Here is a 24,558-nt window from a genome sequence, read left to right on the forward strand (position 1 = left end):
GAAACGGACGTTCCCGCCGCGAGCGAGACTGGGTAGTCATGTGATTAAAATAGCAATGCAGCGAAAAATCGTCGGTATTTTGCGCCAAAGTCTACTCCGGAAATAAATTTGTTGTAATATTTTTATCGATAAAGGACTTAAAAGGTCACAGAGAAAATGTAAGGACCTGTGTGAGAATTTGAAAGGACCGCATGGCAAATAAAAGGACTTAAAAGGCCTTTTGGCGAAAATTCAATATAAAAGGACTTAAAAGGACCTTGCAAGGACCTGGGAACCCTGTAATCTTTCATCTTTAGCTTGCCAATTTTCAGTCTTTTGGGAGAATGCATACCAGATGGTGTGTAAGTCTAAGATTACATGAGATTTCATGAAACCTTATGTCTGCACAAGGCCACACACATACACAGTTCACCAGACAACACAGAGTAAAACAAAACCCACTGAAACCTTCATTTTAGGTTGCTTTTTTATTATTTTGAGTAGAAGACTGCTTATGAGTCATCTAGGGCACTAAGCCCCTCCCCCAATGTCTGCGGCAGGCTATCATAGCAGGGTCAGAGAATACCAGCTTGCATGCAACAGACTGCACTCAATAGATGAGGTATGCAAATGACAGAAGTGTGTGATGTTGGGAGAGGGAAGTGGAAGGTGAGAAGATGAAGGAAAGACTCTGGAGGAAAAACTGAAAGCAAATAATCAGCCTGCAGATGGTAACAGAGGATCTCTAGCTCAAGTTTAAAGACCCTCTCAGGTTAACTTGAAAGCTACAGGTAAAACTACTCGTCTCAACAGCTCACACAAGAACTTCCAGATTCTATTATAGAACATATAGCCCACTTCACATTATCGTGACTGGCTACTGTGGACGTTATCACACGATACAGTGATTCTCACATTTTATTGGCAATATGCAAATTTGATTTTGTATCTTTACTACATTTACAAGTTAGTTTTGCCTTTATTTTACTCCAGCATGAATGTAACAATAAACCGTTGTATCTGTTTCTGTAATACTTAGGGGAATGTATTTTTTTCACAATTTCTTTTCATTAGGTTTGATTGCAAAGAAAATCTAGCCCCTGATACAGCAAACATTACAAACACATGTAGTGATCTGTACAGCAGACACTGCCATATGTTGGACTAGGGCATGGGAAAGCCCCTACCTTATCTGATATACTCCAATTTTCCAACAGATGGGGTCTTTTAACCACTTTTTATTTTTGCTTCAAGCCCTCCCAAAAAATGTATAAGCTGGTGATGGCTTTGGAGAATGTGTACATCTGAGTAAACTATATTAACTAGAAACTGTCTGTTAAGAGTCATTACTGATGATAGTACTGATACTGTGTTGTCAAAATGAGAAGTACAAGAAAACTGAAGTAGTATTCTTAAAAAAATCTTCTGCTTGTCTGGGAAGGGGTTGTTTTGTTTAGGTTTTAGTTTTTTTTAATGGTGTGGGGTGGGATGTTTTTATTTTTTTGTTTGTTTGCTTACACAAGATGTAGTTGACATTGTAAATGGCTAAAGGCACTTAGATAAGACTTGTGGATCAAATAAAACTCTTAAAACATCTGTCAAAAATTGACAATCTCTTCCAAATGTTTTCCCACTTTTAGTTCAAAACTGCACACAGTTTAGCAAACACCCGTTTACATGGATAGGGCTACATCATCAGGTTAAGTGTGCAAACATGACTCATCAAATAATTATCTGTCAAGAAGTTATCTGTCAAAGCCCATGGATATAATGGCACTTTAGGACTTTGTCTAAATGAAAAATATTTGCTGATACTGTTTAAAAATAAATCAATGCAAATAAAACCAAATAGCTGGTAAAACTAAAAAATATACAAATCCACAAGGGACACAACAATCCAGTAGAGGGCTAAGTGCAGACAGGATAGGGATGCTAACAAGCGACCAGTAATGCAGTAAGGACATCCAGCTTTCCATTGCACAGAAACAGGCATAAATCACTTTGAGTTCTGAATCACGTTAACAAAATTTGCGAAGATGGTCTGAAAATGTAAATAATTTGGCATCAAGGCCTGAACGCATAAACAGAATTTAGAGTTATGTCATCTCATAAAACATATTGTAATAAACCAGACACACAAGGTAAAAATCCTTTTATATGCTTGAAAACAACAGCAATGATAAAATATCCTGATATTAACATACAATGCTGTGTTTATAATTTTCTGCTTTTATTCCAAATGGGAGAGAAGGGTCAAAACCCCCAACAGTTTAAATGGGGATCTTGCATTTTATGGATGTGAAATCCTGTTATGTCATCCACACTATCCTCATGCTAGGAGTCAACAATGGAGAGAGAGCCCTGCTTGGACAACTGCAGTTTATGCACACTGAAGAAACAGCGGAGACCAAAAAAAGCAGTCACCAGCAGACAGAAGGAAAAGCAACTTTTCCAAATAAGTGCTAGGAATACATAGACATTTCTGTGTCCACCCAGCCATTTCAAGTTGAATGACACTCACAAAAAGTGTGTGGCTGGAGTGTGTGTGTGTCGGGGAGCTTGAAGAAAGCAAAATACAAGAAGGCTTGGGTAACCCCATTAGTAAAGGACTGGACATTGTTCGCAATTGTTTCAATAAGAATACTTTGCAAAAGACCAATAGTCTGGTTCTCTTTGTAGTAATACAAGAAGGAATAAAGCTGAAATCTTCAATACCAATAATAAGTACTAATAATTAGCAAAGGAAAGTGTCCATTTTCAAGACTCAGCTAGCTCTGAAACACCCACTACAGGAATTCTTTAAGAAATCATTTTGCAACCACCAAGACTGAATGCTGTCCAAGATTTTCATGGAAGACCTTTACAGCTACCATGCACATTCAGGAAAATCTCAAAAGATTACAGTCGGAGCACTTATCAATTCTGCAAGCTCTATCCTCCAAAAGCACAGATGTGCCCCAACAAGCTGCGGTTTCAAAATAACCTCAGTGCCAATGCAAACACTGTGAGATACTGCTATAAAAATATTCCTACAATCTGCTGCATTCCTGATGATAAACATGCAAATGTTAGAGGTAAGTATTAGTAAGTCTAACCCAGAGTGTCTGTCTTACAGTCCCAAGCATTTTAAAGAAACACATTGTTTCTCCCCAATTCCAAAAGATAGAAGCTTAATATACCAAGACACTGTACCACCTCAGTTCTTGACCCACATCTAAAATGACACCTGCTATCAATGTACTTTCAGAGAGACCCCTTAAGGTCTATCAATGAAAGAACAGGTGGCAGACTAAAGATCAACTGGAAATTCACGGTCCTCGAATGCTGATGAAGGTGATTAGGTCCACAAATATCAACCATCCACTACCCACACAAATCTGATGACTTTGCCACTAAAAGATCCCATCTGCCAAAATCAATGGTCTAGCAATGAAGCTTCTTTTTTGTGTGCATTGGTTCATCCTGAACTGCTGTAATGCTGATGATATAGCCGCAAGTTGGCCATAATCCAAGATATCCCTAAAGTTCCCTTCCTGCTGGTGGCCAGTCTGCCGATCACATGCCAGCCAAGCTCAACAGACAGATAAGAGTGCCAGGATAGGCTGTCGACAGGCCAGAGGAAGCAGTTATCTGTTCCTATCTGTTCTTGTCCCGGTCTGCTTCTCTTCCAGACACAGGCACTTTGTGGGAGAAGGTGCGAAGATGTGAATGAAATCTCAGTGTCTGATCGTGGCTAAATTTGTTCCTCACAAATCAGTTTGTTGGAGTTGGACTGTGACTTGTTTTTCAAATATATGGACTATATATAGATATTTTTAATAAACTGGCTATGTATGTATGGTGCTTGAAGTTTAAAAATTTACTTTGTCCAGTCACTTTTTAAATGACATAAGAAAAGTCAGCTGGACTGGGAAGTGTGTGATATTCTTGATACTCTTGTGGAAGCAGAAATCATCCAGCTGCACAAAAGTTTGAATTTCCATTTCCCTACATAAAACAGCCCACATTTCCCATCTGATCTAAAAAATTATGGGCAGTTTTGCATTCATGAACACTCATGCAACTCAACTTCTACAAAAGCCAGAAATTTAGTGACACGGTTGAAAGACACCTACATCTCTTGACCTGCAAAACCTCAGACAAATGTGAATAAACCTGACCAAGTTTGGCAAAAGTTTTTATACAACCATCATGTAAAAAAAAAAAAAAAAAAAATCAGACAACTCTGACAAACGTTTGTCCACATTTGTCTGGTTAAGAAGGATCTTTCCTGATGGCAGCTCAAACTGAGAAGAGTTCGGAAGTTATGTAAACACTGCAGTCTGCAGACCACAAGAGAAAATGGCTCCACAAACCTAGAATTTCATGAACTTGCAAGCTGGAATGAGAGCAGCACTTCTGTTGTCCCAACCCGTTGCAAATTTCATGCCAGCCAGATGTTAGGTAGGGTGCAGTTTACTGCAGTTTGTGGGGGCTCTGATGATAATCGCTGTTGGGCCTAAGTGTAACGAGATACAAGCTGCACAAGAGAGGAAAATATTTTCTTGGCGGAAGAAAACCACCGTGAGCCACTCCATCTTTCCAGCGACAGAAGCATGTCATAGCTAACCCAGACAAGCGCGCCCAATGTTCATTCTTAACTGCAGAAATACGGAAGAATATTTGACCAAGTTCTTACAAGCCAATTTTTACATATTAAAAACTTTGCCAAATATAGTCAAATGCGCACAAAATATTTGTCTGGGTAAGAACGACTTTTTAGGGTCTTCATAAAAGAACAAACACCATCAGATGAATACATGAAAAAGTTTGGCATTTGAAAAGCGCCGAATTTAGCCCCAGGTGTTTGGCAATGTGTCCAGTTTTAAAGCCCCTATAGCTCTGTGTGTGTACAAACAGAATATATGATCTGGATATGACAGTCGTATTATAACAATGCCAGGCTCTGTCAGAGAGTCGACCATACGAATTCGGTGAAGAATCCCCTTTGTCACAGTACCCTGGGTCTGACCACGAACTTGTATGACTGGACTGCTGGCAAACGATTCTTTCCCAGTGAACTACTAAAACGAGGCAGGTGTGTACAAAGCTTCCGGTTTAGTCACATTCATTGTTAAGGCTCACCGGGACTAACAAAGACCTTACAAGAGGCGTAGACTTGGTCTCGGCAGACAGCAGTCCACCTGCACACGTATGTGGTCTGACTGTCGGGTGCGCACTGCACCAGCGGGTGCCACTGAAGCAGATTGTCCCCTGCACATCTGCATTCCTAAAAGCTCTGTAATCATGAGCTTGATGCGAATTTGACTGGCCACAACTGGCAATGATTCAACGCGTCTGTCGACACCTTCAACGATTTAGTCAACGTCAATCACAACGTGCTGCCATGGATACCGCATTCAATCTGTACAATAGCCGCTGGACCGCCAAGTCAAGCTGACCTGGCGCGTGCATGTGTGTGAAAACAAGCAACAAGTTGCTCAAATGTTTCTATACAAGTGACATCCAAATTTTGTCACACAAATGACAGTGATACAGAAGTCATGTTTTTTCTCCAGGAAACGCACGGTTGAACTAGGATTTTTTAAAAGTGAGCTAGGTGACAAGTCTCAGGTGCAGTCCTGCAAGGCCCTAGCCGCTGTGAAGCTTCAAATTGCATATTAATGAGGGGCTGCCACCACAGCAACAAACTACTCACGTCACGACTACGTCTGCAACAGCTATGAAAAAGCAAATAAATGTCAATGTTCATTTGATTTTTCAAAATGAAATTTATTTATTCAGTCCATTATGGATATATAGCACTACAAACTAAGAAAATTCGCTTGAAAAACAACCAAACAATGTGAAGAATGAATAACTAACGTTCCACTGCAGGGAAGAAGACAACGATGCTGAGGCATCATTCTGCTTGCACTCGGGCTACCCACCATCAGGTTACAGCCTGCGTACAGACCCCCTCTACCCAGCTCACCTCCCCACCCGTGTGTGCGCCACGCAGCTTGTAACCTTCAGGTGAAGCAACGTTCGCCATGTCCTTGGCTTGCCGCCCTCCAGACGGTGCGAGTGCCCCGACTTCTCTCTGTGCCAGCTCTACACACTCCTACATGTCTCTGCTCCCGTCTCCCCACCCTGCAATACAGTGAAGCTTGGCTGTCCTGGGTTCAGCTCCCGTCTTGGGCACGCTGTTCTTTCTCTGATGTGGCATTTGTTTACAGGGCTGACTGCCTTGTGATAAAGTCTTAATTGCTGGCTCGGTGTAGAACAGCAATCCCTTCCACCCACTCACCCACCCCGTTATCCCTGCGTCTACATGTGAAGGAACTTCAAGCTTCCACAGGACACGTCTAAATCAACTATTATTTTTCTTCTCTGCCTGTTGTTTTACTGCACTTGAAAGCTTTCAGTCGGGGTTAAATTATATTTTTTGGTTTGCCTCCATGACGCATGCACAAGTTATGTCACAAAGGACGCACGCCCGTCCTCTCACGAAAGAAAGCAGTTGGTTTCGATCTGACAATTTTTGTTTTGTGAGGTATGGCCACATCTGTTGACATGCGTGCACAGGCGTTAGGCCAGGGGGGGGGGGGTCGGGTAAGAGTCATCCGACATGACAACACAAATGTTTTCAAACAGGTGGTGCTGCATCCTGTCAACGTCTCTTTCAGCCATCACAACATGTATAAGCAATGTGTCCAGTGACTGTACTTGTGAAAAACGTAGTTTTGAAACCATAGATCAGATCAACTATATATAACCCTCATTCGATGAAGTCCTACATTTAAACAACGATAATTTAAATCATTAAATAATTTGTAACTTAGAATCTTAAGTTTGTTTAGTTTATTCCTTGTTACTCCTGGAGGAGCGAGCACAGGGTCGCAACACCACCTCGCCAGCGGACCCTGTATAGGGCAGCCTCCCCCTCAGTTGGGCCCGTGTGGGTCCCACGTCCTTTGTCTCGCTTTCAACTGTTCTTTTCCAAGTCTGCTTCGGTCAACTTAAATCTAAAATTCACTCTTATTTAATACGAAAACTGTACAGTTTGGTTGGTTTAGTAGAAAAGTGCTTCCACCTTGAGGTGGCTTCGCATTATGAGGAAAAGGGAGGAAGGAGGAAACTGGAGTACCTGGTGAAAACCCCGATGCTTTGCTTTTCCGATAGAACTATTACAACACAGATAACATCAAAACATCATCTTTGTTATCAGACAAGCGTTTGTCATCTCTGTGGTGACGTGATCCCCTTTTCACGCCCCTCCCCTTTCAAAAAAACATTTCAACAATCTGTTTTAAGGAAATAACTCCAAAGAAAAATTCGCTAGCTTTCTGAAAACACTACTTTCTTCCCTTACGACTTTCGGTTGTAAAAACATTTCAAAGTTCCCGTGCAGAGTGTGGGCAAGTGATTATTACGACTGCCCAGCCGATCACTCTCTCAGAGCACCAATATTAAACTGAGTTGTGATATATCCATCTACCTTTGCCAAAGCGAGGTGCAGATGAAGCCTTTTTGTAACTGCAGTTCTTGACATTCTGTGTTCGTGGAATTACCGGGGTTCGACCCTCCACATGACCCACTTGCACTGAAGACAACCTGACAATTCTGACAGACTGGAAGATTTACTGTGGGCCTCATTCATTATCAGAAACTGATGTGAGAAAACCACTTTTCTGTTGGCAGCGTCGCAAATTAGGTTTTCTATTTAAACAACGACTCATTAGCATATATTTAAAGCTCTTGCGCTGGCTGCGACCTTCATGATGTCGATACAACTTAGTCAACCCATGTAAGTTTTCTGTTTGTAAAGAAATACTCTTTTTTTAAACTAGTGATGGCACATTGTTTTACTGACTTGCCGGCCACGAACTGCCTACTGTCATGTTGGGTTGATTTAGTAGGAAAGTGCTGTCGCCTTGAGGGCAGAAAGGAAGAGGGGAGGAGAGGAAGCCCAGCTCTGCGAACAGGTGTCACGCACACAGAGATGTGAACACAAAGCCTCTCACTCAGTGGTGACAAGCCAGTGTTTTCACCTGTCATGTCTGACTCTAAAGACAACGGAGCTTTGAAAACAAACCGACTTCACCTGGGGACAGACTTGCTAAGTTCAAGAAGATCGCTCCGTATTGGACATAAAGTTCACATATGCTAAATTTCTTGTACACGCACTTTAAATTTCTTGTGTAAACAGACTAAATGTCTGATATATAGAGAGATATCTTGTATTTGCAAACTCAATCAAGATCACGATCAAGGATGTAGGTAAATAGTCAGACCCAAGAGTTTATTCTCGATGGATATTGGTTAGTGGGCGTGGATATGGATTGTGATTAAGTTTTCGGTCTCTCATGAGTATCATTGACTCTTGGGGTGGAACACAATCTGTGATGGTATGACCTAATGGAATTTCTCTGAAATTATCATTTTTTTGGTGCATAAAACACATTCGACAATAATCAGACCAATTAAACCAAGCTGCTAGTGAAAGAGTGAAAATAAATTATTTACTGCTTCTGTCAACGAACACATTTTATCTGTGCTCTGCTTCGAGCTGCTCAACGTTTAAAGTGTGCTAAACCGTCCGCCGCTAAGATAAAAACAAACAAACAAAAACGCAAAGTTCCACACCAGTACACCCAGCTTTCGACGGCGGTTATTCTCCACCAGCTGACGAACTATTCTGGTCCCTGGGTGATACAAAGCCAAAACTACAACAAAAACAAACTTTGAACAACGTAACCTAGTCATTCTTGTTTTCTTCTAGTTTTCGTTCTCTCCAACTTTCCAACACTTACACGTGACTGTGGTTTTAAAAGATTTTTTGTTAAGCACATACATCTCGCCATTTATAAATGACGGTGAGAGTGAGAGAACACAATGAGAGGAGAGATGAATCACATGAACTAGTGCGCGCACGCACACACACATACAGATGAAACTCATTGTTTCTGACTACAAAAACCTCGGTGTGAAAGGAGTCCACACCACGATACCATCTCCAACATAAAATACGGCGAAGAGAAACGCGAGCAGGGGTTACAGGGGTTAGCGGGGCAGGGCGAGGGGAGGGGACTCCAAGAGCGAGAACTCGCGTACTCTCGCGTGTTGCACGTGCAGCACGGTGTGTCACCGCGACTCGCCGCTACTACAGCTACAACACCAGTCCCTGGCACAGTGCTGCTGGCAAAACATTGGGAAAACAGTGAGGGGGAACCCGCTGCTACCATAAAAACCACCACGGGACCAGAGAAAAGCCGGAATCCAACATTAGTCCCATCGTAACCTTCATTTTTAACAATGGCGAGCAACCAAAGAGGAAGGAGAGACAGAAAACAAAGCCTTCGTCTGACCTCGCTCAACATCTGTATCTCAAACAAAAGACTCAATCTGCAGTGACAAGCAATAAACCTTGAGGTTTTCTCAAGCCTGCCTCTTGTCGCAGCCGAAAACGAAACTGCCCCTCCCCAACCCTCCAATTGCTGCAGGAAATGATGAACACGATCGGAAATATATTCATCTATTAAATGTAACAAACAAAACAAAATCAATTTATGGCGGGGAAGTTATTGTAGGCAGCACAGTATTCTCTAATCGTTTTTACATTCATAAAATCGCGTACAATTTCCGCGCGAACTTTGACATTAGCCTAAAAAAATTCATATTCTGGCTCGGCTGCAATGCCAGAACCCTGAACAATACCAAAACTATATTCTCAGAATACAGGTCCACGGCATCAAAAGCATGAGGCTCTTCACAAATAATGATACCAATTCGAAACGACACCAACATCTTTACCGATTTATGAGATGTGTGTGACATCTGACAGTCCGCAAATATTTAGTAAACGGTAAATGGGAGAGCTGAAGACTGCTGGCGTCAAGCCGATATCCCCAGCAGCTTCTCAATAATAAGATATCGATACCAGTTAGTGGGAAAAAAACTTTCTACATGCAAGCTCTTTTTGTTGATACAGTCTTTAACATAACAAGTAGCAGCCCATCTCTCCTTTTCAGCAACAACAGACCGCACGCAACGGCCCTCTTCCGGAGGGAGAAAAAAAAACCCAAACCTACAAACGCATCTACGTTTACTGGAGCAGCCTCCCGGTCTGGGTGCCAGGACTTTCTGCCAGAAACAAACTCTCCCAACAGCGATCTACGATAACTCCCCCAAAAACTGCTTCTTTGCAGAAAATCTCAGCAGTATCTGAAACAATGTAAACAATTCTTGTTTATGTTACATGTAGAAATTAAAGTGCCGACTCATTAAAGATAATTGCTTTTAGCCTGTTCCATAATGCTATTTATTAACTTGTCTTCACGTTTCCAAACATGGGAGGTAAAAAGATACAGGGAATATTTCGTATTTTTGTCGACATACCTCAGTGTGTCCTAGTAAACAATGTAGGAAAATGTACCGCTCTTGTGAGTATATCTAGTTTCAGTGTGTACGATGAATAGTTCTACCTTCAAATGATTGCAGTGGTGAGACCTAACGACTATTTAATGCATTGCCCCCCTTTACAGACTCGACAGAGGGGTGACACGTTGTAATTATGAGGAATATGATTTATTGGTACATACAACTGCACTTCTCAGCCCCAGACACACAATGCCCATGCCAGAATATATCTTGTAGTCGCTGGATGATAGAAGCAGCTATTTATTAGTATGCCTTGGGTAGAGTAAACAACTGCCAAGACGTTATCGCCATAAACATGTCAGCATCCAAGGGAGCGAGGAAATAGTGCAGAGGGAGCGTGGTGAAATCATGATTCATTCCAGGACACTTCTAACAACCACACGATGGTGCAGTAATTATTCCCTCTGCCATGGCCAAATTTGCTTTCGTCTTCTACTTTGGCAGCAATGGTTTGTAAAACGACTGTCCTGCATTCAGACCTCAAACACCCTACTGTTACTGTAACCCTTCCTACTCTGACATCCGTAGTAAATAAATAGTCCCAATAGTAACTAACTCTATAAAAGATCTGTTTGTAGCAGCCTCGGCAGTTCCTAACACATCTGGGTGACAAAGTTCAGTCACACGCCGCCTTACACAACTGAACTCTAAGAAAACCTACAACTTCACACGATTTAGCATGCCTCGTTAATTCTGCTTCTCTCGTTGTAAGTACACCATTACGTCCGTAAAACAGTTTCGCCGACAACACCACCACCATCACCACCCACCACCTCCCGCCTTATCTCACAGCGGCGTGAGAAATGCCGACACTCGCCACAAGTAGTCCCCAACCCCCCGACACCCTAGCAGCCGGCCTCTACTTCTCTACAAGCTCTTCTGTTTTCTGCTAATAGCTCTAACCCCCAGCCCCTACTCCCCCTGCCATGAGTAACACGCCCAGAGTCAAGTCTGGCGCTTGCTTGTGGCGAGCACACCCACCAAGGGACCTTTTATGTTCCATCTCAAGCACAGAGGGGTGAAGGGGTGGGTGGCAAAGGAGATGCACACGATTACAACGAACGGGTGTGCGTGCGCCCAATACCCGTTCCTCCTCTCCACGCTTCTTTAACAAAAAAAAAAAAAATCCCGTACGTAGCGTGTTGTGGCAGTGATGAATCATCAGATACTAGCGACTAGCGGGGAAAACTGAACTGTGATGCTCGTGCAACCTCGCGAGTGCTGGCCACAACACTGAGCACGTGGCTACCAACAACAAGAGCACAGACTCGCTGTGTAGTCACCGCGAAATGAGGACCTTGCATCTTGTGCAGGGAGACAAGACTCAATTCTCCAGCCGTCAGTCAATGTAGGTGTAAAGTGATTACAGATAACACACGCGCGGAGGATAAAGTGATGGAAGCACGGCTGCAGCAACCCTCGGAAAGCGACGTCAGACCAAAAAGAGGAAAATGAGGAATATAATAACAACAGCAATACAATAACAATACAAATAATAAATAATTCAATAAGTATTCAAAATATCAATACCATAATATAATGACTATAATCTGAAGCATAAGCCCATTAAAATACCACTAAAAATAACAAATCAATGAGTATCCGAAATATGAATATCATATGACTACTTTGAAACATTAATACAATAATTTGTATGAACCAATAACAATGTAAACATAAGTAACAACAATCCAAACAAAAATCCAAACAAAATATTTCACTAGGGACCATGTTTGACAATCTGTGCTGCTAGGGAACAATACACAGCAAGAAGTAGACGTTCGGATACAACTGCCAGCTAGTTAATGGCCTATTATCTGCATTCAATTAAAGATAAAAGTTTTTAGTATGAAAACTTAAACAGTTAAAAAAGGGGGTTAATAAACTGTACGCGCTCAGCGAAAAGTGACGCCGGTTCAAATCTTGCAGCTCTCTTGTTTTATGGGTAGGGGTGGTGGTAGGGAAGCTGAGGTAGGAAGCCAAGGTGCGCGCAATGTTTGTCTTATTTATTGACGACCGTCAGTTTTAAAAGTTTCGTGTTCGTTCCCCCACATCCCCCTCCGCCAATTTTGTTAAAATCCATTTCTGTAATGACATTTTTATTTTCACCAGGCCTCAAGCAACACCTATCGCACAGAAACATGGTTTCCCATGCCTTGACGGATGCCTCCGCTGTCCGCACTACATGATAATGAATGTTTTTTTTTTTTCACTCCCCGGTCTGGCATACACTTGCTCTTAATGTCTCCGCTGGAGAACACTCTGCATGCGGTTCACCGAGTCTAGACTTCTGACAGCTCACGTCATGACGACGAGATCCTGCGTGGATTGCCCTCTGCTGTCGTTAATCACGAGGCTGGCGGCCCCTTTTCTTTGTTCAAAGAGTGAGACAGGGAGAGAAAAGAGGACAAAAAAGGTGGGAGGAGAGCGGGCGAGGTAGTGACCAGAGACAGAGAAACAATTTATGAAGAAGGTAAATTCTGGTGTCACCCACCACCACGCCCTCACCACGGGCACCTGCCTATATACAGCTGCACAAAAACAGCTGCAAACAGCTGTGGGTGGTTATGAAAGTCTTCTCTGCTGATTTCACTCAAAGAAAAATGTGTATCTTAGGATGACTGCATGCCATTTTCACTTTTAGTAAATCCTTTATACCTGACGTTCCTGACCAAAAGTGTAAAAGTTCGCTTCAGCATCAAATTTTACGCCGATGTCCTCGCGCTTGCTCGTTCAGTTAAGAAAATGGTCCTCCACATTCGCGCCTGCTCTTGGTTTGTGACTCAAATGCAGTATACGGAAATAACAGCTCGAAACAACAGGGCTACTAGGTCAAGTCTGGCGGGGTCAGAGTGCATGAAGGAGTAGAGCTCACAAACGATCTTTAGCGAGTGTCGCAATGGCCGGGCATGCTGGGAGGTGGAGGAAACGCCGAGGTAAAGCATCTGAGGTTACTATGCTGCTGACAACGCTGATGTCCTAGCATCAAGGCCTCGATCAGAACAAACAACAGTTCCAGCCCAGAGACACAGAACCTGAGAATGTGTATAAAGTCGCCTGCAAATCCTCGCACAGCCGTGTCCTATGATAAGAGTCTAGACTCCAGAGGTTGGCAGGAACATGAGCCGGCTATCGAACCACCGAACCTCCATAAACCGCCGTGACGTCACCAAAGTCCACAAATCCGCCTCACGATCCCCAGCGCTCCCACCGCTTGTACTTTAGTGTGCTTTCTGTCAGGGTATCTGACCCTTCTCTGTGTATTGTCATGTTTTGTAGGCATGTGGGTAGGGTTGTGAAGGGGAAGTGAAATGGTGTTCAACGTCAAGTCAGCAACGACGGCCGTATCACAGAAAGGCAGCCGGTCCTGTAAACAGGTGCTGCATGCAGAGAAAGAACAAAGTGCCCGAAACGATATCTGAACCCAGGCCAATCCTCATCGTACCGATATTTTGTAGGCAGACATATAAAAAACACCAGATGACGGGGGAAAAAAAAAAAAGGTATATCTAGTTTTGAACTCAACCGACTTAGTTCAAAAAATACTAAACTTTTGTAGTCCTTCACAGTCCTCAATTTTTTTCCCCAGCAGCGTACAAAGGCCAGCTGTACTGCACAAGAACAAAGAATAAAACATTTGTTTAAAAATACATCCCAAACTGGAAGTGAGCACGCACGACCTAAATAACGGTCTCCCCAGTACCTCCGCACTCGCCGTCTTTGCAGTTTCATATCGCCACCGCGTCTTAATGTCCAAAGTTGATATCACAGTCCGTCTCCTAAACGGTGTGTTTGGGTGGGTGGGGGGATTGCCACCTCGCCATTGCCAGTGACCTCCCCCGCCCCCGCCCTAACCTCTCCCAACCCAAACATTCCCCGAGCCTCTCCCTGTGGCTGTGGAAATCCCGCATGTCCTTCATAAATGTCAACAGCCAAGATATCGCAATGACCTATGTCATCCTTAATGGGTGGATGGAGGTGTGTGTGTGTGTGAAGTTTACACACGATCGGCGGTTTGTGACCTGCAGGTTGTACGTGTGCGCGCGCGAGAATGTGCGACAGCCAAGGAGCTGATGTCATTCAAGTTCTCCACGTTTGCCACAACCTGCCTTCGTCCCTCTGCCTTAGAAATATTGCCACCGGAACTGACACATCCCTGTGAACAGAGACCGCCTCCACTGCCCTCCACTCGCCGGTGCACTATGGATGTTGACGCCGTGGGAATGTGGAGGTGTGACTCCAAAGTGACGGTTGTTCGTCATCACAGCTCTCAACACATGGTCAGTTTTCGCTACCACGTGGTGGCTAACGGTTCAGAGAATGATGGACAAAATCCACGGTAACTGGCAAATTAAACAGACCTCCGCGTCAGCTGCCGACTTTACCTATCTACAAACACTTTACCTATCTGCTGCTAGGTTACGAGTGAGAATGGACACCCTTTGTTCCAGGTAGAAGTGAACACGTGGCTTAGCTATTAAAAATCACCTTTAAAGTGGTCTGATTGTCAGCAAGACCTCCGCTTTCCCTTTCTCAGTCCCTTACAATCGCCGACTGTAAAAGAGATGCACCAGTGCAGCCGTTCAGCAGCAGCAGCAGCAGTCATACCGCCACCCATGTGTTCCTGCGTTCCACCGCCAGGCCCTCTGGCCTGATGTCTCGCCGACTTAGAAAGCACCAGGTTCGGACATTTATTTTAACAACCTGCAACTTCTTGCCTTCAGTTACACACCTACATCCGGGAGACTTGATAAACTCCGCTCACATTCCTGCCTGAAAAATGCAGCAGTCTCTGCCTGTGCTGATATGCTGAACCCTGCCTATCGCTGCTTAAAAGAAACAGTTGTCGGGGTAACAGGAAATACCCATGGTATCATTAAAGTCTAACTTGTCACTTCACATACTCCCTTTGTTTTCACTTTGACCCTCCAACTGCCAGCCAGACCTGCTGCACACCACCAGTTTATGTGGAAGATGAGGTGGAAGAATGGCATAAGAAAAAAAACAAAACCCAAACACAAGACATCTGTAAATGTAAAAAGTCAGTTTTATAAACCTAGTGATAATTGTTGACTCCAATGACAGCTTCAGTAGAAGCACTTGTTTCATTGCAAGACTAACCCTGAAGAACAGTTGCTCCTATGCACCTGGTACTGCTGTTATATACCTGGCACCTATGTTTCCTTGATGCTCTCTTTAACCCAGACAGCAGTGAAGTGCCCTGCTGTGTCAAGGGTAGGGTGCTGCTCATCACTCAGCAGCCTGGTTTCTGCAAGACCAGAGGGGTGGTGGTGGTGATTGTGACAGATGGTGAGTGGAAGGGAAAGATGGGTGCAGGAGAAGAGGAGATACATCTGCCTTAGCCCCGGGCTGACAAGATGTTCCAGATAAAAAGGTCACTCAGGGTCACCTAAAACCATGCAATGGACGGTGTAAGGCCTACAGTTTCCACTTCCTGAATTTTCAATGGTTGCTCACCGCTATGATTAGACAGGACTAAGACCTCCACAGTGTCTACATTAGAATGCCCAACACTGGTAAACTGACTTCACCAGAAAGTAAAATTTTTCCTTTTGTTGTTTCTGCATAGAAGTGTCAAGAAGGAAACAAAAGATTTACATGTTCCAGCATCACACCTGGGTACATAAATATGCTCCAGGCAGACCATTGTGACTTAACATGAAGATTGAAAGATTCTTTACAATATACAGAGAAAATGCTGTGTAATGTGCAGTATATGTGTACATTCTGAATTCACTGGACCCAGGTGATTTATTGCATAAATGTGACCGCTGCTGTATAAATGTGGATAATTATGGTCACAATCAAGGCCCAGTGTGTTAATTGTAGTAAGCAGTACTTCATGTGACCATTATCAGTGTCTAGCTCAAACTCTAGGCAATAATTTGCAAATGTCCCTCGCACAAGACTAACTTTACAGGCTGCGAAGTATGATACTGACAGCCTTTCACCTGTCTTTTATCTGACTTGAAATCTGTCTTTATATTACTACTAGGGCAAATTGGAAAGATGTTGCAATGACTAAAGCTGCTGCTATCACAGCATCAGGCACCAGACTGGGCACCAAAACAAAGGTTCGTGATACACAAATGTGCATGAACATGCACACATATACAGTGAATGACTTAACATAAAATCTGTCAGTAGGGATTAAGTTAGTCAGCAGTTACATGGTTGATATAAGGATGGTAAGTGAATCCACCTTTCAGCTGATTCCTTTCACCTGCCCTTGACCATTTTTGTCTCAGCCGCTGTAGCCTACTTCATTTATGAACACTACTACCATTCACGTCCTAGCCTCAGGCTATGATTACAAAGAATACTAAAACTATCTAACCCATCTCCTGGCCTCGAGATGACCAACTACTAGAGGAACCTGCTCCTACTTCCCAATGCCTCTATTTTACAATGTCTGATCAAGTAAAAGATAAAAGTCTTGCAATCAAAGGAAGCATTGTTGCATGCATTATATCTGGACTCTTCCCTCCACACACACAACTTTTCAGGCTCAACAAAGGTCGAACACACATTCCCTGTTTAACTACTGGGCTCAAGAGAAGTTGAATAAGAATTCCATTTTTTATGGGGTCTGAAGCAACAGACCAAAAGGTCAAATCAATTAAGAAGAAAATCTTTAAACAGCACAAACGTTTTTAGAATACACTGAGAAGATAAAATCTAAGAACATGATACACTTGCAGGAGAAAAATAAACAGTGTTTTTTTAAGTGTCAGGCTCTGTACTATTTTATTTTATTGTCCTCTTTAACAGAGGGTTCTATCAAACTCCTGCCTATGACCATGATTATAACTATTTGACCAAACCTTCCCCCAACACACACATACACATTCCTATAAAATATACATATTGTAAACATTGGTTGGACTCCAACCAGTTGCATACCCTGAAGCCACAGAGATAGTCTCTTGGATTCTCTAAGATCAGTGCTTTCAAGAGAACGATTCTAAAGGTAACTGAACTCCTTCATCCTGGATATTGCCCTGTAACCTAACTACCATTAACTTCCCTATCACCAAAGTGTCAAACTCAAATATGTCTTGAGATGTATTACCCTGGAAACCAAATGCCATTCTCAAATACACAGTAAACTGCAAACCCACTGCTTATGGACTCAAATGCCATGGCCCTAGTTTGTATTTTAGGCAGAAAACACTTTCTGGTTAGCTTGAAGCTATCAATCCTTCCTAAGTACAAGTGAACGCCATAAAACTTCTGACTTAAATAATTTCTAGTTCAAATATGCAACTAATTTCTATTTTAAAAGTTTGCAATAACTTCTAAAATACTGCAAACAATATATGTTACCAGCGCATTTAGTTATGTCTTCTAGTATTTGTCACTTAACACTAACCTGATGCAAAAGCACACATGGAGAATATTAAAATCAAGAAAAGAGATAATGGTTCACTTGTTAGCTTAAACACAGGCCATTACCAAGAACTTTTACTTTCTCCAATAAAACTAATTTTATGCTCAAACTTTTTTCATATCGATGACATTCATATTCGCTGAAATGGTTTCTGTTTCATTACACTGAGGTTCATTATCTATAACCTCTCTGTAAGTGCACCAGTGAAACATGGCGGCAAATGTCATTAATCTGAGCCACTAACAGTAACAAAAAAAAGGAAATGAAACTATGGTAACCTTCCTGTACACAAGAGAGTTCTTCCTTCATCATGCAGCAAGATAGTTCATGTGAAACAGGATTAAGTCCTGGGCATGTGCAACTTTACAAACAAGTTAAACACATTAACACTGTATATAAAATTTTAAAAAACTATCTCTACTGCATCTCTAGGTGTGTGAGTAACAAGCACTTTGTCAAGAGCAAAGACTCCAAAAGAACTACAAAAAGCATTGAAAACAAGGTTCTTAAAGGCACACATGCACACCATTTCCTGCTACTCTACAAGTGCGCACAGTCATACTGCACACAATTAGATGTGTTCATACATATGAGCCAAGTTACTTTGTTCATAAGCAAGTTACATGCTTGTGAAAAAGTCCATTAACATCAAAGATTCAATCAATATTATCTCTTAAACAAAATTACAATATATGTAGATATTCATAGTCTACTTTACCATCTAAGCCCATAAAATGAATGCTCAAGACACAATAGGAAATCTTAATTCTCAGTTACTAAGTAAATATTGAAATGTCAATGTCACAATTTTCTATTTAATTCCATTTAATTTAATTAAATCATTCAAAGTTTACTTTTTTTAATAATGTATTATAAAAATAATACCTTGCCAAATCACAATGTTAACAATTTATTTAAAATTTATATTACAAACTGTTAGCTCTCTAGCTGAAAATATTAGTTCAACTGGACTTCCTCTCCTGCTTTGAGTCTAAATCTCATATTTGCTCAGCCTACTTATGTTCCCATTTCTTTAATTTTGTTGTCCTAGAACCATGTGTTGCACTAGACAATGCCAATGCTAGATAGCCTTTGTAATAGTAGCAATTGTTAGTATACATCTGCATTAATTGTTAGTAAGTACTCATTTCCAGTCACTTAAGTGTTTTATCACACCTTGACAGAAACTAAAGCAGATCAGCAAAAATTACGATGCCAATTTCTGTAGACTGGGATCGTTTGGTATTCTTGTCAATGTTCATGGCATATAATCACCTCTTCATTTAATATATGAATAAAGTAATAAAGTGTGATGAACAGAGGGCAATCAAATGTTTGTTCTGATTTATTCCTGCTGGTGAATTAGTTTAACTTGCAGTCTAAATATTCAATAATGAGTTCCCTCTTACCCTAGTACTGATCATACATTCACCCCTAACTGGTACTGATCAGAGACTCAACGATGTGATGGTAAGATTGCAACGGAAGGTTTTATCCTAAAACAGTAAAAGTGAAACTGCAGGTTTGATTCACGTATGTGAGAGTGGCTCAAAAACAAAAAACGCTGATTTTGTCATTATAGCGCTGTATGAAATCATTTATCACAAACTTTTTATGGTAAAAATGAATACATGTCTTTAAAAAAAATACTGAACACTCGAGCTTGCTTCTGTTAGCAACAACATTCGTCCTATCCGAATAGTAAATTAGGATGATAGAAGTCTAGGAAATTAAGCAAATGGGTGTGTAAGACAGATAACTCGAAACGTCGTTTCTCGTAAATCTGTACTCGGGTTTAGAGAAAAGCCGACTACTCTAAGCAGACTCGTCGCTAGAGAGTTCCGTAATGCCAGCTATCAACCTTGCCAGAAACGGACGCCGTGGGCCTTGTTATCTGAGAATGAGAATGAGTGCCGGAGAAATAAATGGAAAAGACAAAAACTTACCGGTCTGAATTGTGTCAGCCAGTTCATACTTGCTGCATATCTTTGGATAATCCTTTAACTTTCTTCCACTTAAATTAATTTCTCCGGTAAACTTGTGCCTCTTCGAACACTCGCTCAACTGGCCGTCCTATTACAGGGGGGCTTTGGCCGCCCGACCCATAAGAGGCGGCCATCTTGCATGATGGACACGCTCGTTGCGCATGCTCAGGAAAAGTTAACAGGAAATGACTTCAACAGAGAAGACGGTCCCGTTGCTTTGTTTCGTGTTTTCATGTCAAGGATGAGCTCATCAGCTGCACATGGCAGAATTCGTGCAGTTAGCGGTCGTAGAGTACTAGATGAACCTAGAGATATACAGTTTAGACTTACGACTGCAAACTAGCATCTACATACAGACTTATATAATCTAAATCTGATTCTACCAACTGTCAGATGAACTTAAAAAAAAAAAAAAGCAAATCCAAATTTCCTTACGACGGATGGTAGATAGTCTCCTTCTACATTTTTTTTATCTACTTCCTTTCATACAAAAAGACAATTTTTAAAGTCTAAGACTCGTTTCGTTGTGTGCGAGCCACAGATTTGCAAACAAGATCATAGTTCAAGGTTGGGGTCAAGCCATGCGGGGTCAATGTTCACAGAGGGTATGACCCAAGGGAGACAATCTGTATTTATGATGGCTCCAAAGCAAAATAAGCCGAGATCGAAGGAGAAAGTGCATCCAAAAGGCGAATCCTCCACAAACGACTTTTTCGTCTTTCCACACATTGGGTGGATGATCTTAGTTACTTTTGGATTATATCTTCTTTTTGTAAGTGTTATTCCTTTTCTTCAAGCGAGGACATATGGCGACTGCTATCGATAGATGGACATGCAGTTATTTAATGCCTTTCTTGGTCACAAAGCACCCTTGATCTTTTTTTATAATTATTCTTTGTGTATATACATAGTTTCACGGATTTTGGGGGTAGGGGCTGAAAGAACATAATCAGGAATTATGAAAACTTTTGAGTTGAAACATGGTTCTGGTCAAAACCTGTTAATTATGAGTGTTGGTCATCGGTGGTTAATGATGTTCCAATTTGTTCAGAATTAAAAGAGGGGGTGGGGTAATGAAACAGAAGAACTTGCATTTCAAAGCATTCTTCATTAGGGCAACCAGAGTAGGTTGTTTCATGCCCTGACAACCTGTGTGATGTATAGCCCTTAATACAGTAGAGAAAATGAATAAAATAATGATTCAGTGATATTAAAATTTAATTATTGCTTTAAGCACATTTTTCGTTCACAGTATCTTGTTGCAATTTTATTGTTTGGGAGTTGTTATTTTTGAGTGTAAAAGTAATTGATTCAATGACAACGAAAAATGATTTCAAAATATTTATATTCCTTGTTATAGACTTCAACATTTTCACCAGAAAGTGCCCTTCAGTACATTCCATGGCCACTTTGTGACTTTGTCTACTACATGGGCAAGCAACACTCACAAATATGCAGTCTATTGTGAGTCAATGGACTTTACTTCATTTATGCATTGTTTCTACTTTATCAATGTATAACAATTTCCTATTATTTTACATAAGAAATTTATGAGAAATATTTACTTCATTATGAGATAAAGAGTTTCTTATAAAACTTCAACAAGGTTTTCTTATATATGATTCTTGGCTATGCAAATTTAATGTTACAAATGAAGAAGTTCACAGTATATAAACTATTGTTGTTAATATGCATAAACTACATACTGTTGATAATTAAAGATAGTCACACATAGTTTTAGATTTGTTGGAGAGGTATTAGACCAAAGTTTACTCTGGGCCAGTACTTTTGTGAGGGTGCCAGTCTCTTCTCTCTTGCCTTCCCAACCCTCAGATGGGTCAACCAGGGAAAAGTAGGCTGTATCACACCAGCATGGAACTGCCTAGTGTGTATATCTCCAGGTTTAAATGCTGTTGCCATTGTGAGAGCAAGTTTTAGATGTTAAGTTATAAGATATCGGCATAAAGCCTGAATGCAACTGAACTGATTTCCTTTTCTAAAATGCAGATGCGTGTCAACAGCTGTGATTCATTCATTGGAAGCAGCCTATGCAGGAAAGGTTTGTCAGTAAGTGTCATAAATATTATTTTGGCCCAAATGGACAAACTACATTTATATTTCACTTTCTTATAGCAATTTGCAAAACGAATAGTTGAAGCTGGTAATCCCTAACTGCAACAGTCAAGTGGCGTAAGCTTGTCTAGTCTGGCCATGTGACTGGGTTAGGGTAAATGAACAACTCTGTTAAAGATTATCCTTCAAGGTACTTTGGAGGGAGGTCAGTGCCACGGTGCCAAGGGAAGAAATGACTTATGAATATGAGGGAGTGGACTGATTGTCCCAGGCAGGACTTGCACACCATGCACAAGATAGGCTTGAGTGGCAGGCATTGTCAACTGCCGCATCTATCCACGTGCTTCCCCAAAATATCACACAATGTAGAGAGTGCAAGAAAGACTGTGGCAAGGACACATGATACTATATAGAGAGCGCAAGAGAGACAATGAGGACACATAACACCATATAGAGAGTGCAAGAAAGACTGCAATGGAAGGATACATGATTAAGAGTGTGCAGAAGAACCTGTAGCAAGGACTTATGACAATGTAGAGAGTGCAAGAGAAGTTGTAGCAAGGAAATGGGCTATATAAACAGATAAATATGAACATAAATGTTCCATAGATTTATTACCATAGGTAAAGTCTAACCCTGTTCGGGGCTCCTTTTTACCTACTTTTAGTAGGTCATATGGACAGAGAGAGTTTTTTAGACTGATCTGATGAAAGTAAAAACAAACTCAAAAATAAAGTGAATTAATCACATAGCTACAGAGCCTGTTGGCTGTGAAAGTACTTTGTTTCATAAAATAAGAGCAGTGATAACATTGAGCATGTAATGGGAAACTTCATCCCTTTGTTTCGCTTGATTTTATTTTCAGAGATAAGAAAATGACACCCATAGCAACTGTCAAGTGGACCCTCATGACCTTTCTATTTGGCTTTGCCTCATTGACACGTTTGTGTGCTTACAAGCCTAATATCAAACAACCTTGACAGAGGAACTGCTACCTGCAGTACTGATTAGATGTTGTGAATGAAACAGCTAATTGTGCTAGAAATAGAGACATTACTTTTCATGACCATCCTGAAGATGTTCACTTGCTCTTCTATAAATATTTTTTTAATGAAAAAATGTATTTTGTTTGGCAATATAGCACCCCTGTTTATGTTTTTTAAGTCATGATTCTTATTGTTACTTATTAGAAATATTGTCGGTTTTATAAACCTGGGATATTTGCCCCTTTTTTAGAAAGGCCAACTTTAACTGTTTTGGTGCAGTCAGAAAATAAATTTTTTTAAGAGTAATACTCTGAATTATTTAATCTTAATTTTTTTAAGAAGTTTATTCACTTTTAAATTTCATGCATCATTTTTTAAACTACCACTCTTCTGTGAAGCTGGTGTCTGATTAAGTAGGAAAGTGTTTCCATTTATGGGGCGGGTAGGAGGGATGATCAGGGGGAGGAAACTGGAGTACCCAGAGAAAACACCTGACATCTAGCCCTGTAAGCAGGTGTCGCAGAGAATGCCCTGAGACATCTGGACCTTTTCATTACAATAAGTGTCTTAACCACTACATTACTGGGCACCCCTGCAGTGAAATTAATTTGCTCATCTAAAATATATCTAGAATAATAGTAATGAGTTCCCCTTCTCATTAAATTTATATTACAGTAAATAAACATTTGCTGTGTAAAATGTTACATTGGTACTGTGTCTCTCTGTATTGATAGCTGCAACTCAAACAACAAACAACACACAGAATTTTTAACAAAACTCATTTATTACAAACATATTAATATAAGCAAGAAACCAGCCACAAATGGAGTATCAGGAAATAATACAAATCATAGCCACATCACTTGCACAGGCAGTTGGAACTTAATCTCCATGGACTATATTTCAGTCTTTATATCTTTAAAAATAAAATAATCTTTAAGAATACAAAGAGTAAAGCAAGAAATTCAGGAAGATTGAGTCGTGTATCCTACCAGTCTGTGATCAGTAATGTAGCAGATTGCTGTAGAAAGAAGTTGGATAGAAAAGATAATTTTGCAATATTATTTTTGCTCTAAAACAATTCCATGCCAATAATATTTTTAAGCATTATGCTCGGAGAAAGTTTGCAAATGATTGCATATAGTAAAACAGTGTCTAAGTATTTTCTTACTTATGTAAGAAAACTAAAGTTTTGGCAAACTTTTGTAAAATAAATATTTCAGGTGAGTGTATCAAATTTGTACATTAAATATAATTTTCTCATGTCAATAAATTTAATGTAAAAACAGTGTCAAACACACTTTATTAGCACAAAAATATATATCATGAAACTAAAACTGTAACAGATGCCATTTTAAAGAAAATTTTACAATATCAACCATAAAAAACATATTTCTCCACACTGAGTTGGTGTGTGTGTGAGAGCAGATGCATGTTATTAATTATGTAAACATATATTTATAGTTCACCCTGGTCATGGAAGACAACTCATGATCCACTGCATTTCTCAGAATACATTTTGCTGTTTATGGTAGAAGACAGTTGAAGCTGTAAAAGGTTGCATAGAATGTATGGAAGGGGGGAAGCAATAGAGCTAAGTAAAGCTTCTTGTGGGATAAAGGATAGTGCCTGTCTGCACATCCCATTAGTCCTAGCATAATTGTCGGTGAAGAAGAATGTCATTCATAGGCCTACATTCATG

General features: G+C 40.9%; 2 protein-coding genes across 17 annotated transcripts in view; one reads left to right on the plus strand and one right to left on the minus strand.

The window, feature by feature from the left end:
• LOC112555665 (leucine-rich repeat and calponin homology domain-containing protein 2-like) overlaps positions 1-19,936 on the minus strand; it is a 62,035-nt gene extending 42,099 nt beyond the window's left edge. For 6 of the 16 annotated variants that reach the window (XM_025224126.1, XM_025224124.1, XM_025224118.1 and 3 more), the window contains exon 1: positions 19,759-19,935. The gene's annotated coding sequence lies outside the window, so the exon portion shown is untranslated. Of the gene's footprint in view, positions 1-19,758 lie in introns of all 16 variants that reach the window. The other 10 variants (XM_025224125.1, XM_025224117.1, XM_025224114.1 and 7 more) reach the window with 3 other exon arrangements.
• A 187-nt stretch (positions 19,937-20,123) lies between these two features.
• LOC112555669 (transmembrane protein 254-like) lies at positions 20,124-24,253 on the plus strand. The gene is made up of 4 exons (XM_025224137.1): positions 20,124-20,569; positions 21,158-21,261; positions 21,805-21,864; positions 22,736-24,253. The coding sequence occupies exons 1-4, from the start codon at positions 20,390-20,392 to the stop codon at positions 22,848-22,850; spliced, it is 459 nt and encodes a 152-aa protein (XP_025079922.1). The 5' UTR covers positions 20,124-20,389; the 3' UTR covers positions 22,851-24,253.
• Positions 24,254-24,558: the final 305 nt, after the last annotated feature.

Source organism: Pomacea canaliculata, linkage group LG14, assembly GCF_003073045.1.
Source record: "Pomacea canaliculata isolate SZHN2017 linkage group LG14, ASM307304v1, whole genome shotgun sequence".
Classification (NCBI taxonomy): Eukaryota; Metazoa; Mollusca; class Gastropoda; order Architaenioglossa; family Ampullariidae; genus Pomacea; species Pomacea canaliculata.